At 34.5% G+C, this 20580-nt stretch overlaps 1 protein-coding gene across 1 annotated transcript; it reads right to left on the minus strand.

Annotated features, from left to right (window-relative positions):
• Positions 1-12766: 12766 nt before the first annotated feature.
• Positions 12767-14242, minus strand: LOC131605969 (uncharacterized). The gene is made up of 3 exons (XM_058878255.1): positions 14114-14242; positions 13685-14023; positions 12767-13552 (listed from the first exon to the last, which is right to left on the minus strand). Exons 1-3 carry the CDS (start codon positions 14240-14242, stop codon positions 12767-12769), a joined length of 1254 nt encoding a protein of 417 aa, XP_058734238.1.
• Between the last annotated feature and the right edge of the window lie 6338 nt (positions 14243-20580).

Raw genomic sequence — 20580 nt, forward strand, 5'->3', positions numbered from 1 at the left:
GATAGTAGATTGATTGGATTGAGTTGAGATTGTGAAAGAAAACTGAGTTGTATATATAGAGTTTGAGAGTACACATTAAAGTACCGTACTATAGGAAAATAAAAAGTCTCAATTATTATTCATTCTTATGCATATTTTACAATGTACTAGTTTTTACAGAAATGGATTAATCTGATGTTGACTGCATGTATGTGACAACTGTACATTGCCAGATCACGCGGAAAATATGTGGTTGGTGTTAAGCGGGCTCGATTTTTCTTCCAGATTATAGTTGAATTAATGGATATATGAATTCATGTTTATAATATACAAATTATGTTGTAAGTGTGATTATAATATATGGTTTACTGCATTATAGTGTTGTTTATTTAAAGTGGTTGATGAGCAGTAGTACTCAAATTGAAGGAATTTTCATGTTGTGTGTTCCTATGACTTTAATTACAGAAGAAACTTCGATAAAAAAAAATTGTGGTAAGAAGAAGAAGAATATATGATTAGGGCATTTAAGATGCGAAAGCGTGTGGGGATTTTGGGGAGAGAAGTTAACCATTTTTTTTAATGAAGTGACCAGTGATGACAATGATATATTGAATAGATTGAAAAGCAGCTTAAATTCTTTAGTGATTTTCTGACATACATACCCCACATTACAACCACACGCTTTTGACTTAAAGAAGAAATATAGGATGATGCCATTAACAAAACAACACTACTTCTTTATTTCAATTTTTAGAACATCCTTACCTATATATCCTTTCAACTTCATTTTATTCAAACAGTATAATTAACATATTAGTAGCAATTATTGGAAGTGATTTGTGAAATATGATTGACTCATTTATATGGAATCGCCAATTTATTGGTCACTTACTATATCATATCGATCATACGAGTTGTTTTTTATTTTATTTTTAAAAGGAAATAAAATATATAAAAGAAGTGAGACTAACGGCCAAAAGTACACATAAATCGACAAAAAGAATGGTATAAGGGTCGGAAAAGGAAAAATAATAAAATAACAAATTCGACACAAGGGTGAAAAGAAAAACTTCAAGGTGAAAGTCTAACTACCCACCAAATTAGGAGAAAATCTTACCGAAGAAAAGACATTAATCCAGAATTCAGAGAGAGGCCGAAGCCACTCACCCCACTATTAGCTCAGATACAAGAAAGAGTTTCTCAAGCCAGGAAGAAAATGTACAAGAGTTTCCCGAATTCTTACCACGGAACCATTTCCAAGACAAGACAATACTCATATCTTCCGCATCTTTTTTTATCACCTTAGAACCAAAGAAAATGATATCATTCTGAGATTTTTAAATGGACCGGATCACAAATGTCAAATCATCAATAACCCTCCTCTAGTCCTATGCCCACCATTCAAGGGAAAAAACAACTAGAAAAGGGTCATGACATTCTTAGGAAAAACATATCACTAACTTAACCACCTAAAAATCATATACAACTATTTAAACTTAATACAATGTTATATTTTATTAGTTAATTTTTTGTATGTCTCTTTACATTTATGAGTCATGTCAACTGTTAGTTTTACTAACATGTACAAGTTCAACAAGTTAGTTCATCCACTAGTTTATGACCTAACAATTATAAGTTCATCCATTATAAGTTACTTTATAAGCTTAATGTATTTTTTTTTATCAAACTTAGTGTATGGTTGCATGAAGTTTACTTGCTGGTATATTTTAAATGTGTCAAACCAATTATATCTATTTGTGTTAATGGAAAGAATGTGGATTTATTTCTTGTAAAAAGGGTGTTAGGGAGGTGTTAAGTAGTAATATAAATATTTTTCAAAGTTTGCAAATACATTCAAATAGACAACTTTAACACACTAAAACGCATGGTAGCCGCTAGGTTATGTGCTAAATATTATTTATTTTCATAAACAGAGTTATATTATTATTTCATTATATTTCTATAAAGTCCAACACAAAATTAGAGTCCCTAATTATTTGAGGGCCTGAGTTGTGGGTCTCCTTGCACATGAACAGGATCGGCCATGACTCTTATTTTATCTACTTGAATACGTGTCAAGTAAATGCATCATAAAATTGGCCAATGACGAAAGGTTAGGTAAGGAATTTCTTCTTTCTTTTGTAGGAAGAGTCAAACTTGTCAAGAGTAACATCCTGTGCATACTGAATTACTCTTTCCTTATTTATTCTTGGTTGATCTGTCTCTTTAATATCAAAGACAAATGGATAAGGATATTCATATGGGCAATTGAGATAAGTTGAGATTAATAACAAGAAAATTGTCATTGTGGTTTGGCTTAAGGTGTGAGTGAGAGCTCCTTAATTTCTAAAACAAATAGGCTTTCTTTCGTAGACCTAAAGTCATTAGGAAAATAGACTTTATTTAAGACCGAAGTCACTACTTTATTTTGGGAGGAATTAAAAATCAAATTTCACATGTAATGAATAACTCTAAATGACTAGTTTGTGATGAAAGTTCATTGTACTTACTTTAGCTCACTACTACGAAATATATCTTTGGTAAAACTAAATTACAACATTTTTACAGTTAACCGTGGTGGTACGTCATTTTTGGATGCCTTTTGTTTTTTATATTTACGAGAGAAACATTGCATTATGATCAAAACAATTAACGGTGATTATACATTCATAGAGTGAGATGGTTCGAATCCCACAATTGGTACTTACCGGTTGGTATAATAAATCATTGTGAAAAGGTATTACATTTCACAACGATTGGTACTTATCCATATATAAGCGAATTAACTCTCGTTTTTTGACAGTATAGTCGTATCTCACAATAAAACCCAAACACACATTTTCCCTCATCTTCTTCATCATTACTTTCTCTATTCTACAGTATAATCGTCAATCTTGTTCTTCATATATAAAGGTATTCTTATTCTTCCTTATTCCCTCGTTTTTGTGTAAGTTGTTGTTATGTTTCACATGATGTTCACATGATTTCTTCTTGTTCAATAGTGTATGGTATTTTTGATTGTTGTATGTTGTTGTTGCTGTTAACACAAGAATGCATCTGACTCCTCAGTATTATCATCCTTTCATTGTGGATGCTATGGGTTTAAATGAGACATTTAATTTTTCAATTAAAGGTATGTATGTTGTCGATAAATATTGTTGATGTTGTTTTGTGTTGTTTGTTAATAAATGATTTTTTATGTGCAGCTAGCAAGTGGTTATGGGTCTCTACTTATCAGTAATGCAACTGGTTATATGATCATGGATCTAATACAGTTGCGAATTTGTGTTCGCTATAGAAATATTATATGAATCTTTCATATAATATTTCCATAGAGAACACATGTTTTCAACTCTTCATAGCTTCTAGAAAAGGTTAGTTATCAAGTTCTCCCAATCTATGTTAATTATTTGATGTTATTGTTAGTGAATTTGTTATCTCATATGTGATTGCTTGTTTTACTAACCCCTTATTGAACGTGCATTCATTTAAACAGATTTTTGAGTTAATAATCAGAAAAATTAAATTATTCTTGAAAATTAACTTTGATGATCCAATGATTTTTCGAATTGCATGCATCTTGTAAATCATAATTTCCTCTTTAGCATATAGAATTTGATTCAATGCCACAAATTCTTCAAAACAATGTTGATCAATGGATGCTATTCTGAGTCTTTCACACAAATATTTATTGTTTGTAAAATAAACTAGAAAAAAAAAAAGAGGAAATTAAATTTTGTGTTAAAGACTTAGAAGACATTCATTCATCATCATTACTTTGAAGAATTGGGGATTGAATAAAATTCAATGGGTTAATGAGAAAATCATGAATTATAATATGCATGCAATTCAAAAAATATTGGATCATTTAAGTTATTTTCATGAATAATTTAATTTTTCATATTATTATCTTAAATATTTATTTGAGTTGTTGTATATGGTTAATGAGGGGCAATGATAAACAAGCAATCTCATATCTATAATATAAGAAAACTCTATCTTTTTGAAGAGTTCCTCTCATGCTGCCAAGTGGCTTATTCTGAGAGTAGGAAATGTTGCTTATGGATGCGTCACGTGTACTGTTCATTTATGAAGTTATGTTCTTCCATCTTCCACTATGAATTAATGTGTTACATAATTAGCATTTGTGTGGTTCTGTCAATGCATCTTCCATTCTGCATAATTATGTGTTACATAATTAACATAATGAGGACTTTATCTTCTTCTGTCCATTCACCTTCTGCATCAGTTATGTAATGAAGAGTTTATAACTGCTACATTATACATAATGATTGTGTTATTAGCATTTGTGGCTTCCACTTTTCTGTAGTATCAGACCATTTTTACTTTGCTGCTTGTGCTAACTGGCGGTAAGATATGGCGAGTGCACCACAAATTGAAGGTTGTTTCGAACAAGAGGGAGCATTTTGAGATGATTTGATGAGTTTTTTTCTTATATTCTATTATTTTGGTCTTATGTTATTTAGATACGGGGGTGGAATGAGATCAAGCAACATCAGAACAAACCAACTGATATATTGGTTTGATTTTCTACATTTATGTACTTTGATAGGTGTAACACGGTGAACTGACTTTTTATTAATCGGAATGTCGCGGTAAGCAAGAGTCGCCACCGACTTTTATTTTATCCAAACAAATTCGGAAAGGCAAAAAGAAACAGAAAAAAAACCTTTTAAGAAATCTGAGTTCGGGGGTAATTTATGCAAAGGGAAGGTGTAAGGCACCCTTTGCATCCATGGTTTTCCATGGGCTCTTAATTGCTTTGCTTGCTCGTTTGTTTAGAAAATGTAGATGAAAGAGATAGGGACTTTAGCTTGTGAATAAGCGTTGCCCTTTTGAAAAATTATGAGAAAGAATATAATAAAAAGGTTTGAGCATTGCAAGGCAATTAGGGGCAATTACCTTAAACTCAGATGATAGGTCTCTTTTTGCCTTTCAGAATGAAAGGGTCTATCCTTGCCATAAGAGGGCAGGAAGCCTTTCGTTTGGAGGTTGAAGGGTCATCGAAGCATCCTTTGCCATAAGACTGTCCCATGCCATAGAAGGGCAGGTAGTCTAAGGTAAGGATCAGAATAAGCCATTTTTCGTTAGGCAACCAGAAGATACCTCAGCCTTTTCCGTAGGCAACTTCCGAGGGTCGAGGTCATATTGCGTATCGAAGGCAGCATCATTTAGGGTCGTATGACCTTTAGTATTCGAGACAGCATGGCTGAGGTATCCTCTAATTCGAGGGACGTGGCTTATTCTGCAAAAACACAAAGGCAACAGGCAACAAGGCAACAAGGCAACAAGGCAGCAGAGAGGTTACCCCAAAGGGTGCGTGTGTGCAACAATCACGTGATTATATTCAGATATTTATCTTTTAATTAGTTATTCTAATTCAGTTTAAGGCTTGCACTCCCTAAGATTACTAACCACGCAATATATAATAATATAAAGCAATAAAGGGGGCGGGAAATCGTAACCAGCGGATCCCTTAACCAGGGTTTGACATAAGTAATAATAAAACAGGAAAATAAGGTTTAGGGTTACCAAATTTGTAGCTTTGGCGATCGACAAACCCTGAAAATGCGAACAGACAAAAATAGGGTGAGTGTATGGCTAATTCAAAGGCGAACGGGATTTACCCTAAAATAAAGAATAAATAAATATATATAAAAAATAATTAAATAGGTAAGGGTACTTAGCTCGGATTTGATCTGATATGGTTGATAGGAGGTTGCTCAGAGGTGAACCCTGAAACAAAGGCAAAGGCAAAATAATAGATGTGAGAGTATGCGGTGTTCAAAGGATTAAAAGGATAAACCTTAAAAGTAAAAGGAAACAAAATAGACTTTTAGATAAATAAAATACTTAGCTTTGAGTCTTGATCTGGCGCATTATCGAGAGACCCTTGAAGAATCGACCCTGAAAAAAGGCATACGAAAAAATATCGTTTTCAGTGTAGGAGATGTCCATTAAAAAACCTGATTACGTATAAATCAAATAAGAGAACATAAACGATTTAATTAATCATTGGTCTCGCGACCTAATTAATTAAATCGGGACAAAATAATTTAATCGGGAACAAAAATATTTTTTTTTTAGAACTTTTTAGAATTTTAATGAATTAAATATGAATTTTAGTATAAATATAAGCATTTTAATATGATTAAATAATAATATAAATAAATAGATAAGAAAAATAAATACATAAATATATATATTTTTTATAAAATTTTTATATACTTTCATATAGTTTTTATATACAAACAAGTCTAATTAAAAAAAAAACAAAAAAATATATATATCATAATAAAAATAAGAGACTGTATAATTAAAAGCAAAAAAAATTAGAAATTACTTAACTTTCGTTCCAATGTGGCGCAGGCGTGTGGAATATGGTGGTCTCGCACGATCTGGCGTGTTAGATGGATCTGGGGGTCTGATCAGACGGTGGAGATTAGCCCGGTACATGTTAACGCATGGATGGCACGCACGTAGAACATGGCGCCAAAATCCTTTTAAAACCGGCCAATGAGACTTCGCCACGCCATCATCTTCATCAACGATTCCACCTGCAACATTTGCTACCATCGTAGCTACGAATTTGCTACGAAAATATTGGTAGCGAATCCATTGATCTTCGTACCTGCACTAAAACTCAGCCAAAAGACACAAGACTAACCCAGATCGATTCTAATCATCCTTGCGAACCTAATGGACCAACTAATTGGGCCTGGAATTGCTTCTAACGAGAATCCCCATTCTTGAAGAACACGAACCCTAACAATGGTATCGTGTCTTCCCTGCATCAGAAACTTAATAAAACAACCCAGTTTGCATCGGAACATCATTCTAAACATAAATCCCACATCAAATTATGTTAAATATGCATGTTCATATGGAATCGAAGTCAATTTAGTTTGAGACAAACCGTGGCCGAGAGATGATGATTCTGAGCGTGAGACGACTCGTTGATGATCCACACAGGTTCAATGACCACCAAGGAATGTGTTTGAACCTTTGATTCTTCTTGAATTGCCTTGTAACTCAGAATTAGAGTTTGAAAATTAGGTGACCTTTTGAACTCGGATTGGGAGTTTTTGCGGCTGAAATTCTTGAACCCTTGTGCTATGGACCTGTTGTGCTCTTATAGGGGATTCTTTAGGGTTGATAAAACTGAAGAAAATCTAATTGAATCTTGAATTGCAAGTTTTGGAAATTTGATTGAGATATGCTTCCAAATCTTTCTAAAATTGTACTTTCTTGGGCTTCAAGCATTATGAACGAAATTGACTGATTGGTGGGAGAGATTTGATTCAATTCTTGACTTAAAATTAAAGCAAAATCCAATCTTGCATTATTTTTATATTTTATATAATTAAATCATGATTTTAATGAATTAAAACCATAAAATAATAAATAAAATAGTAAAAATAACATGCTCCTTGTTCTAGCACGTGGATGGGCTTAAAATAAAGTTAGAATAAAAAGAATGCAAGCCCATTTAGAAATATTTTGAGTTTTAGGCTTTTTTCCCTCTTGTACACTCTTGAAAATAGGTGAACTTGTACACCATGCCATTCCTTCATATCTCAATATTTTTTCAAGCTTGTGGACTTTTTGGAAACCTTAGAGAGTCCTCTAACTAGTGTCTTTGATCCCATATCAAAATCATTTGCCATTCTCATTTTATGACCTTTTGAAAAAAATGTCTTTTTGTTGACTTTTGGAAAAGACCTATAATGTATGAAGCCATATCTCTTAAACCATTGACCTATGGGCTCTGATTCTTGGACCATTGGATGGAGGAATGAATTCCCTTCAAAATGAGCTTTGGTGGGAATTTTTCTGATGAAGTATGAATATTTGGTGAATTTTCAAAGTTTGGTTGACTTTTTCAGTTCATGCCTAAAATAGTAACTTTTGACTTTTGACTTCTCTGATCTTTCCTTGCATCATCATGATCAACCCTTGATCAAATGATGATTTTAGGGTTATGAGAATGTTGTTGACCAAATATCTTGAGTTTTGACTGTATAATGACTGTTTTGCCCTTGGGAGTCGACTGTTGACCTAATCAGGATTTGAGGGACTAAATTTGCTCTGTTTGACTTGAAACTTTATATGGAGATACTTTGGGATGTTAGTGACCCTATGGAACCACCTTGAGCCATTGATTCAATGATTTTCCTCTGAATTATTCAATCCCTAGTTTAGAACTTCTGTGTGGGAGACTGTGTTTTGGAGCTTTGTCTTTTGATTTGGTTTTGTGTATGAAAAATAGCATGGGCAAATTTTGGGGTATGACAGCTGCCCCTGTTCAATTATCTTAAACCTGAAGATGTAGAGTGGTTTGCGCGCCAGTCGGTATCTGAAGGTGGAAGATGATTGAACATAAGAATACCAAGAAATTTGCCCTATTTGAAGTAGGGACTTTTGTCGGAGATGGGCTTGTGGATGCCATCTGGTAGTTGAATTTTGAGAAGATGTTGTTTGCGCGTTGATCGTGTCATTACCGTTCGTGGTAGATGAATTAGATCCTTGGGAATTGATCGTGTCAGTATCGTTCGTGATACTTGAATTAGATCTTGGAAAGATGATCGTGTCTTCATCGTTCGTGATGATAGAATTAGATCTGAGGAGATAATCGTGTCTTCATCGTTCGTGATGATAAAATTAGATTCTCTTGTCGTGTCAGCACCGTTCGTAGTAACTGAATTAGACTGGGAAGGCCAGTGATCGTGTCCACACCGTTCGTGATGATAGACTTAGACCTCTGAAATTTGATCGTGTCAGTACCGTTCGTAGTATCTGAATTAGATCTTCTGTCGTGTCAGTACCGTTCGTAGTAGCTGAATTAGACTGAGAAGGTCAGTGACCGTGTCTACACCGTTCGTGATGATAGAATTAGATCTCTGAGAGTTGACCGTGTCAGTACCGTTCGTAGTAACCGAATTAGATCTTTTGTCGTGTCAGTACTGTTCGTAGTAGCTGAATTAGACTTTGAAAGTGATCGTGTCATTACCGTTCGTGGTAAATGAATTAGATCTTCGAGCGTTGATCGTGTCAGTACCATTCGTAGTAGCTGAATTAGATCTTGGAAAGTTGGAGATTTCGTTCATTTGTCGGTACCTGTATTCTGAAAAAGGTAAGGTTAATCTTTATGCAATGTCATGATGCATGGGTTATGTAATGAATCTCTCAAAATAAATGAGAGCTTTTGCATGTTATGTATGAGTTCATTATGAGGTAATGTATGCAGTGTATGAACATGTTTATGACATATGATATGTGAATATGATTTATGTTGTCTTTGATTAAGAAAGTAGATCTTTATGTCCTTGTAATTGTACTGTCTGATCTTGTCTTGAAGATGCTCAGCTGGGAATTTATGATTTCTGCTTGGAGATGATCAGTGACTTGATGTTCCCTGATTGGTGATAAAGATATTGATAAATCATGTTGGAGGAAAGCGACAGTGTTGAAGATGTAAACTCTGTTGGGCAGCCATGTCTCTATCGGGAGCGTTTGAAGATATCTTCTTAATGATTACTCTGTGGGGATATGATCTTGTGAACCCGGCTTTGTGGGGAGACATGGGTGAAAGTTGCCCCCAGTATTATAGTAACTACTACTTGATTTAGGACACGTCACTTAAAATGTCAAACTGGACTTGTATAGATTTGCCCCCCAGTTAGCAGGAACTTTGGAAAGATTCGCCTTGCGAGGCCTTTATAAGATGTGCGCTTTAGGAGACATGCCCCTAGTAATCATATGCCCAATATGATGTCCTATGTTGGTTGAGAAGTAGCTTCAGATTTTCTTGGATGCGTGCCCCTGGCATCCTTGAGAGGTTCTCGGAATCTTGACTTGATTGCCCCAGATTGTTTGGACAAATAGTTTGAAACCCACTTGAGGTGTATGCCTTTGATTGTTTGGCTTTTGAGAGATTCTTATAATCTTGACTGGATTGCCCCAGATTGGTTGGGCAAAGCATGCCATGCCCCTTGTATACGTAGGATACATTGCTTCTCGGCGTAATCTTGTCTGTCGGGATAACTTTCAGTCATTAGTTGTACCCTGTGCAAGTTCTTTCTGATGCTAACATTTGAAATTATGTAGCAGAATATGTTTAATAATGAATTCATGAGATGCAATGCATACGTTTGTCTTGAATTTTTGAAAAACCTTTAAAACATGAGATGCAAAAACACGACACTTGTAAAAAAATGATATTTGCAATAATGTTTGTAAGAATGAAATACCGACTCCTCGTTTTTGGTAAACCTTAAGGAGTCAGGATACCTTTTTTTTTTTTTGGTGACAGTATGCTTTCGAACTAACCATGCTTCAATTAGGACTTTCAAGGGTTGTAACGTGGCTTGGTTCACGGTTTAAGAAACAAAGGATAAAGGCTCAAAGTTTATTTATCCCCACCCCTCTTCGTGATGATCTTCAGTCCTAAACTCAGTAAATTCGGCTTATGCATTCAGGTTCCAAGAGACTTTTGGGTTTGCACCTTTGATAATGATGATGATTCGCAAGCAAAGAGAATTTTTGAGATGGCAGTCACTTCTTCCTTTCGGTAGTCACAACATTGTGTCGTTCAGGAATTTATTGACTTCTCTTTTTTCATCTTTTGATATCCCTAACTTTTGCCTGAACTGTCTATTTTAAGCTTACAGTCAGCGGGATGCCTCGATTTTTGCCTAAGTCATCTTTTTGTTTTTTGACTTAGCAGGCTTTTCTTTGTACATATATTTATTCATTTTTTTTTTTGAAAGATATTGACTGCCTTGCTTAATGATTGATGAACCATCATTGGCTTTTGCTTGACATCTCCAACACTTCTTTAATGTGTACGGATGAACGCTTATGATTGAAACCTTTGTTGAAAGGTGTACAGAGTGATTCTCTTAAAATAGAATGCACAGCCAAAATAACTGAGAACTACCCTGCCCCTGGTTAAAAATGCGGGTGTTTCGTACAAAAAGAAACTTCTACTCCTTAGGCTCAAAGGGGTTGACGAGGGATTACCATCCTTATATCTCCACTGTTTAGGAATTGAACCAATGCCTGTACATCGTCAGCATAGTCCGTTCAAAAGCATATTGTATGAGGTTGCGGTATCATTTTCGTCATCCTTCCTCAAAAGGTATACAACTTTAGCAGGAGTTGAGTATCACAAAAACATATGCAGAATAATGACATAATTTTAAAATGAGTGATAACGAAATAATTTATTCAAGACAAATATATGCAATGCACTGATGATGATTATTAAAACAAATAATGTCTATCATAATTTGAATGTTTAAACAAACAGAATAGAAATTGCAAATGAAAGTAAATCTAATGATCTAAAGTTCATCCACTATGACATTAATCATTCTTGTCGTGATTGTGCCTGGGAGCAGGGATCACTATAGGAGTCTGGGGATGAGGGAACTCAATTTCACCAGCATCGATCATGTCTTGAATCTTTTTCTTCAATGGCCAACAATCATTTGTATCATGTCCAGGGCTATTGGAGTGGTATGCGCACCTCGCATTGGGCTTATAGCTGGGAGCGGAAGTGTTGGGCTTTACAGGAGGACCCCTCACAGTGATCAAGTTTGCTTTCAACAAATGTTGTAATGCCTGAGCCAGTGACATGTTGATCTTCGTGAACTGACGCCTAGGTGCTCCTGACTTGCATCTTTGTTGTGGAACTGGTGTAGAGATCAGAATTGTCCCTACAGATTGGTTGGGTTCATTGTGACCTTTCCGATTGTTCCCAGCATTAGCCACATGAGATTCCTCAGGTGAATTGAAATCAATCATCTTATCATCAATGAGGTCTTGGATTTTATTCTTCAGTAGCCAACAATCGTTAGTGTCATGTCCGATGCTGTCGGAGTGGTAAGCACATCTTGCATTAGGATTGTACTGATGAGACGAAATGTTAGGATTCCGAGGAGGATCCCTCAAAGTCATTAGCCCTTTCCTCAGCATCTGTTGCAACGCTTCGGCCAAAGTCATGTTGATCTTTGTGAATTGTCTTTTAGGCGCGTTATGCTTATGTTGTGGTTGTGATGCTGATGTGGAGATCAGAGCTTCCCCAACTTGTTGTTTACACATGGTATTAGCCATGTAAGGCCCCCCAGTTGAATTGAAGTCAATGATCTTGTTGTCAATTAAGTCTTGGATCTTATGCTTCAATGGTCCACAATCCTCTGTGTCATGGCCAGGGCTATTCGAATGATAAGCACATCTCGCATGGTACTTATACCCAGGAGCAGGATTTGTAGGGATTGAATATGAAGGTAATAAGGTTATCAAGTTCTGGTTGAGCAGTTGTTGCAGAACTTGAGACATCGGCATGTGCAACGGAGTGAATGATCGCTTAGGTTTGGATTTCCATTTATCTTGCACACCTTGCTCCCTTTGTTGGTACTTCTCCTTCTCGGACAGAAGTGCCTTTAATTCTTCTTGCCCCTTGGCTAAGTGAAAGATTATTTTCTGGAACTGGTTATTCTGAGCCTGAAGATTTTTGACAGATTGTTCGAGATCCATCTTTCTTACTGAAATAAACAGCGGAAAGATGAGGTATTGGCTTTTATGAAACCTGTGATGTAATGTTTATGAATGATATGATTATGCATATGCAATGTTTTCAAGGAATTGAAAGAATTTTAACTCGTGTTGAAACAAAGAAAAAACATTATTTATTAATTAAATTGTAAGGTCATAACCCCAAAAGTTACATTAAAATAGAAGAAATTAATAATAAATAAAGACACTAAATTCCAGGATTTTTGTCTTCCTGACGACGCTTCCTCTTTAGGACCCGGACTTCTTCCTTGTGTGCCTTGATCATTTCCTCTCTTTCTTGAACAAGCCTAGAAATTTCGTTTTCCCATGAATTAATCTGATCTGGAGAAACAAAATCTTCAATCTTCCATTTGCGGGAAAAGTAATCAAGTAAAGTCTCTCGCTCTTTGGCATCTTGTACTAACACCTCTTTTTCAGCTTCCACTTTTAGTAAGCGTCTCTCAAAGTCTTCCCTTTCCCTTTTCAGTCGGTTAACAGTTGCAACCAGGTCTTCATTTGGAGCAGGAATATATGGCTCAAATGCAATTGGGGCAGCAGGAGGAGCTACCCTTGGAACTATGGGTGTATCAGATGGATAAGGCATCCCAAATTCCATAACTCGATCATAAACCCATTGGAAATATGGATCCCATGGCATATAATTTCTCCTTCCTATATCCTTTGCGCCAACTTTCTTTACTTTCATCCAAGCTTTGATGAAAAGGTCTCTCTTCTTCTCTTTGTCGGAATCATAATGGAAATATTCTGCACTAAGATACAAAGAACGCGGTTTGTCTTTCAAGGCAAAGCCAAACTGATGTCGAGCTAGAATGGGATTATAAGATATTCCTCCACGAACACCAAGAAGAGGTATATTAGGGAAATCTCCACAACTATCAAATAGCAAGGTTCCCTCGAACTTCTTTTGGTACCATAGGATGTCGTCGAAAGAAAGCTTCATAATTCTCTGAGCCCAAGTTAATCCTTCTTCATTCTTTCTTACGGAGAGAGGTAAGTGCGAAATAAACCACTTATGCAATAGAGAAGCACATCCTAGGACACAACCTTTCCTTTTTGATACTCGGAAATGAATAGAATGTAGTAAGTCACCAAGTAAAGTAGGAACCGGATTCTTGCTAAGGAATATATTGATAGCAGCCACATCAACAATTTTGTCATAATGGAAAAACAAAACTTGTCCATAAATTAAGAGAGACAACACAGCTTCCAAGGCATCCATACTTGAAGCTTTAGCGAGAATCTCCGCTTTTTCGTAGAGGAAATCAAGGGGTAATCCAGAATACTCTTTCTTACTAATCCAAACCTTCTCAATTTCTGATCTTGGCAAGTGCAGGGCAGCAGCAATGACTTCCAACTTAGGCTCTTCTTCTTTACCAGTATAAGGAATTTTATTAAGCACAGGAAGTCCAAGCAAGTAGGAGAATTCTTCCAAGGATGGTACTAACTGAAAATCTCTATAAGTGAAGCAATGTAGTAACGGATCATAGAATTGAACCATGGTGTTGAGGAGAACGTTATCCACATTAGTTCGTACCAAACTTATGAGTGTATTGAGAGAATCACTGAATTTGAGAGAACCAGAGATGTTGTCGCAGAAAATCTTCAATTGCGTTGGCACTTTCTTGAAATTGAGGAAGAACGGTTTACGGCCTTTTGTTTCCATATTCAAACAACCTACAAAACAACATACGGTTAAGAAACCTCCAATTCCTTGAAATGGGTTAGTTATGCCATGTATGAATGATGCATGTATGCATGATGCACATACACAAGTAAATCCACACAAATCACACAATTTTTGGATTAAGGCTTGCGTGGAGTTTGATCAAGTGTCCTTCCCAAGGGTATTTCTACGGATAAGGAAATTTCAGCAACGGGTTCTACCAAGTGACTCAGAATTGTCGACCCTCCTAAAGCACCCTCGAACATGATACATACATACCATGCAATGATACTTTGAGAAAGAGCCTATCTGAGCTGTAGTATCGGGTAGCGACTATGCTCTCAACATACATCAAGAGTAGTCCCCCCACTACGTTCCTAAAAGTCAGGATGGGTTAAAGGTTACTAACGGTCCTTGAGCTCCGACTCACCCACAGGTATCCACACGAACCTCCCTCATACAAGAGAAGCATGTAAACACCTATAGAGGCCTAACTCAAGCGTGAACTCTCATATTGACCAATCCTCCACATACATGAAGGAGGTCGCCATGACTATGCCACTTCCTATCTTAGATGTACTTGAATCCGGGAATAGGATTCGTCCTTCAGTTAATTCCCAAAATGCCCCTGAAAAATAAAACAAACAAAGCAAACAATAGAAAACATTTAAAATGAATCCTAAACTTTTAAGGTAACCCCTCTTAATCGAAATCTCCCCAGCAGAGTCGCCAGTTCTGTAACACGGTGAACTGACTTTTTATTAATCGGAATGTCGCGGTAAGCAAGAGTCGCCACCGACTTTTATTTTATCCAAACAAATTCGGAAAGGCAAAAAGAAACAGAAAAAAAACCTTTTAAGAAATCTGAGTTCAGGGGTAATTTATGCAAAGGGAAGGTGTAAGGCACCCTTTGCATCCATGGTTTTCCATGGGCTCTTAATTGCTTTGCTTGCTCGTTTGTTTAGAAAATGTAGATGAAAGAGATAGGGACTTTAGCTTGTGAATAAGCGTTGCCCTTTTGAAAAATTATGAGAAAGAATATAATAAAAAGGTTTGAGCATTGCAAGGCAATTAGGGGCAATTACCTTAAACTCAGATGATAGGTCTCTTTTTGCCTTTCAGAATGAAAGGGTCTATCCTTGCCATAAGAGGGCAGGAAGCCTTTCGTTTGGAGGTTGAAGGGTCATCGAAGCATCCTTTGCCATAAGACTGTCCCATGCCATAGAAGGGCAGGTAGTCTAAGGTAAGGATCAGAATAAGCCATTTTCGTTAGGCAACCAGAAGATACCTCAGCCTTTTCCGTAGGCAACTTCCGAGGGTCGAGGTCATATTGCGTATCGAAGGCAGCATCATTTAGGGTCGTATGACCTTTAGTATTCGAGGCAGCATGGCTGAGGTATCCTCTAATTCGAGGGACGTGGCTTATTCTGCAAAAACACAAAGGCAACAGGCAACAAGGCAACAAGGCAACAAGGCAGCAGAGAGGTTACCCCAAAGGGTGCGTGTGTGCAACAATCACGTGATTATATTCAGATATTTATCTTTTAATTAGTTATTCTAATTCAGTTTAAGGCTTGCACTCCCTAAGATTACTAAGCACGCAATATATAATAATATAAAGCAATAAAGGGGGCGGGAAATCGTAACCAGCGGATCCCTTAACCAGGGTTTGACATAAGTAATAATAAAACAGGAAAATAAGGTTTAGGGTTACCAAATTTGTAGCTTTGGCGATCGACAAACCCTGAAAATGCGAACAGACAAAAATAGGGTGAGTGTATGGCTAATTCAAAGGCGAACGGGATTTACCCTAAAATAAAGAATAAATAAATATATATAAAAAATAATTAAATAGGTAAGGGTACTTAGCTCGGATTTGATCTGATATGGTTGATAGGAGGTTGCTCAGAGGTGAACCCTGAAACAAAGGCAAAGGCAAAATAATAGATGTGAGAGTATGCGGTGTTCAAAGGATTAAAAGGATAAACCTTAAAAGTAAAAGGAAACAAAATAGACTTTTAGATAAATAAAATACTTAGCTTTGAGTCTTGATCTGGCGCATTATCGAGAGACCCTTGAAGAATCGACCCTGAAAAAAGGCATACGAAAAAATATCGTTTTCAGTGTAGGAGATGTCCATTAAAAAACCTGATTACGTATAAATCAAATAAGAGAACATAAACGATTTAATTAATCATTGGTCTCGCGACCTAATTAATTAAATCGGGACAAAATAATTTAATCGGGAACAAAAATATTTTTTTTTTAGAACTTTTTAGAATTTTAATGAATTAAATATGAATTTTAGTATAAATATAAGCATTTTAATATGATTAAATAATAATATAAATAAATAGATAAGAAAAATAAATACATAAATATATATATTTTTTATAAAATTTTTATATACTTTCATATAGTTTTTATATACAAACAAGTCTAATTAAAAAAAAAAACAAAAAAATATATATATCATAATAAAAATAAGAGACTGTATAATTAAAAGCAAAAAAAATTAGAAATTACTTAACTTTCGTTCCAATGTGGCGCAGGCGTGTGGAATATGGTGGTCTCGCACGATCTGGCGTGTTAGATGGATCTGGGGGTCTGATCAGACGGTGGAGATTAGCCCGGTACATGTTAACGCATGGATGGCACGCACGTAGAACATGGCGCCAAAATCCTTTTAAAACCGGCCAATGAGACTTCGCCACGCCATCATCTTCATCAACGATTCCACCTGCAACATTTGCTACCATCGTAGCTACGAATTTGCTACGAAAATATTGGTAGCGAATCCATTGATCTTCGTACCTGCACTAAAACTCAGCCAAAAGACACAAGACTAACCCAGATCGATTCTAATCATCCTTGCGAACCTAATGGACCAACTAATTGGGCCTGGAATTGCTTCTAACGAGAATCCCCATTCTTGAAGAACACGAACCCTAACAATGGTATCGTGTCTTCCCTGCATCAGAAACTTAATAAAACAACCCAGTTTGCATCGGAACATCATTCTAAACATAAATCCCACATCAAATTATGTTAAATATGCATGTTCATATGGAATCGAAGTCAATTTAGTTTGAGACAAACCGTGGCCGAGAGATGATGATTCTGAGCGTGAGACGACTCGTTGATGATCCACACAGGTTCAATGACCACCAAGGAATGTGTTTGAACCTTTGATTCTTCTTGAATTGCCTTGTAACTCAGAATTAGAGTTTGAAAATTAGGTGACCTTTTGAACTCGGATTGGGAGTTTTTGCGGCTGAAATTCTTGAACCCTTGTGCTATGGACCTGTTGTGCTCTTATAGGGGATTCTTTAGGGTTGATAAAACTGAAGAAAATCTAATTGAATCTTGAATTGCAAGTTTTGGAAATTTGATTGAGATATGCTTCCAAATCTTTCTAAAATTGTACTTTCTTGGGCTTCAAGCATTATGAACGAAATTGACTGATTGGTGGGAGAGATTTGATTCAATTCTTGACTTAAAATTAAAGCAAAATCCAATCTTGCATTATTTTTATATTTTATATAATTAAATCATGATTTTAATGAATTAAAACCATAAAATAATAAATAAAATAGTAAAAATAACATGCTCCTTGTTCTAGCACGTGGATGGGCTTAAAATAAAGTTAGAATAAAAAGAATGCAAGCCCATTTAGAAATATTTTGAGTTTTAGGCTTTTTTCCCTCTTGTACACTCTTGAAAATAGGTGAACTTGTACACCATGCCATTCCTTCATATCTCAATATTTTTTCAAGCTTGTGGACTTTTTGGAAACCTTAGAGAGTCCTCTAACTAGTGTCTTTGATCCCATATCAAAATCATTTGCCATTCTCATTTTATGACCTTTTGAAAAAAATGTCTTTTTGTTGACTTTTGGAAAAGACCTATAATGTATGAAGCCATATCTCTTAAACCATTGACCTATGGGCTCTGATTCTTGGACCATTGGATGTAGGAATGAATTCCCTTCAAAATGAGCTTTGGTGGGAATTTTTCTGATGAAGTATGAATATTTGGTGAATTTTCAAAGTTTGGTTGACTTTTTCAATTCATGCCTAAAATAGTAACTTTTGACTTTTGACTTCTCTGATCTTTCCTTGCATCATCATGATCAACCCTTGATCAAATGATGATTTTAGGGTTATGAGAATGTTGTTGACCAAATATCTTGAGTTTTGACTGTATAATGACTGTTTTGCCCTTGGGAGTCGACTGTTGACCTAATCAGGATTTGAGGGACTAAATTTGCTCTGTTTGACTTGAAACTTTATATGGAGATACTTTGGGATGTTAGTGACCCTATGGAACCACCTTGAGCCATTGATTCAATGATTTTCCTCTGAATTATTCAATCCCTAGTTTAGAACTTCTGTGTGGGAGACTGTGTTTTGGAGCTTTGTCTTTTGATTTGGTTTTGTGTATGAAAAATAGCATGGGCAAATTTTGGGGTATGACAATAGGGTTTTCATCAAAACTGATCATCTGAACAAGGGAAAAACTGCCATCAGTGTTTTCAAATCGTTAGTTTTATTTGATTTCTGCAATTTTTGTAAGTACAATTGTAGAGTACGAGTGCGTAAGAAGTAGAAGTTAATACAAATGTAAGTACAATTTTTGTAATTAGAGTGCAATTAATTTTTGCAATAAGTTGAAAAGAGAATAGATAAATTATACAATGATAAATGTGATGATTGTATGTGTTTCACGTGGTTTGTTTGTTACTGTTTTGGTTTTAATGAGTTTTCATTTTCATTTTGTTACGTTGTTTTGATCTTATTGTTGAACGGTTCCGTTGGTTTTCTACCTTAGAAATGATTCCACTTTTATAAATCTGGTCTTTCCAATTTTACTTTTGAACAGTTCTTCCGGTTATTCTGGAATTATAAGTCTCATCTTTCCAACTTTACTGTTGAACGGTACTTCCGTTCTTCTCGAATTGCGGTGATTTTGGGTCTCAGTTTTTGTTGATATATTTTTTTAATAGAATTTAAAGAAGAAAAAAAAACTAAGAGTAAAAGAATAAATAAAATTTAATCAATTATATCTAATGAATTTTGATTTGTTTTTTGATTTGTTTTATTATTTTTTTATATGTTAAAGATCAAAAAGAGAGAATAATCACGATTTAATCATTAATAAACTATATATTTAATTAATTTCAAAATATTTATTTATAAAAATTTTAACCTAAATAAATTATATTGGACTTTAAATAAATAAAATAAAAAATATTCTCTACAAAATCCAAATCAAAAATAAGAAAAGTGAAAATAAGAAAAATAAACGGAAAAAGAGGTATTGCTTTTATGTTATTATTCAAGTCATTTAAATTATAAAAAAGATAGACATAAAATATAATTTTTTGTTTCTGTTGAGTTGAGAATTCTATTTGTAAAATAATTATTATTGCTACATTAAAGTCTAAAATGGATAAATATTTATAAATTTGATTTTTCAAAAATATTTAAAATAAATTAAGTAAAGATATATTACAATAACTTAAGGAAAAAATATAATAAAAAATATAATAATGATTAAAATAAGAGAAAAATAGAATGTAGTGTTTATTATTGTTCTAAATATGAAAAAAAATGTTACTATTGAAATCTATGTCATTGAAATAATGATTTAATAAATATGTACTACTTATCTAAATACGAGAAAAATATTAAAATTGTCATGGTGAGGATATCAGATAGAGCAAATATACAATGAAATCTTGGACGGACCAATGAAGGGGAGACACAACATATTTTTATGAGTGGATGGAGATAAGATTGCAAATAACTTGCTATGATGTGTTATATTTTGATGAACAACTAATTATAAAATTTTAATTTTTATGTGTATTATTTAATAGTTATAAGATTTATTTTTATAATAAAAAATAATTTATTTTTAATATAATTATCCATATAGGTCTATTATTTGTCTATATTTAGCATTTTGTTAATGTAATAGTGTTATTAGACAACAAAATCGACGAAACAATAATATAATATGCATTTGATTTGTTTCCTTTATTATTCTTTTTATTTTTAAAAGATAATAATTTTTTTATTTTGTAATATCTACGATATATTTCATTTTTCTATTTTAAAAATATTAAATGTTACATTAAATTAAAAATAAATTATAAAACATTATATAAAAAATGATTTTATATAAAAAATTAAATATAGACAATGTTATTTTTATAAACGGGAAACAAATGTTTTTATAGATATTATTTATATACAAAAAAAAAACTTATAGGCACGTGTTTTGTTATTCAGCTAACATTTCAACTTCTATATAATGCTTATTTATATATACTC

Source organism: Vicia villosa, linkage group LG5 (genome assembly GCF_029867415.1).
Source record: "Vicia villosa cultivar HV-30 ecotype Madison, WI linkage group LG5, Vvil1.0, whole genome shotgun sequence".
Lineage (NCBI taxonomy): Eukaryota > Viridiplantae > Streptophyta > Magnoliopsida > Fabales > Fabaceae > Vicia > Vicia villosa.

What these genes read in the sequence shown, in the direction of transcription:
- LOC131605969 (XM_058878255.1), bottom strand. Translation starts at nt 14,242, where the DNA reads ATGGAAACAAAAGGCCGTAAACCGTTCTTCCTCAATTTCAAGAAAGTG. An exon ending in TCAATACACTCATAAGTTTG is followed by an intron (nt 14,024 to 14,113) that starts GTACGAACTAAT and finishes AGAGATTTTCAG; the next exon opens with TTAGTACCATCCTTGGAAGA. An exon ending in TATTCCTTAGCAAGAATCCG is followed by an intron (nt 13,553 to 13,684) that starts GTTCCTACTTTA and finishes TCCGTAAGAAAG; the next exon opens with AATGAAGAAGGATTAACTTG.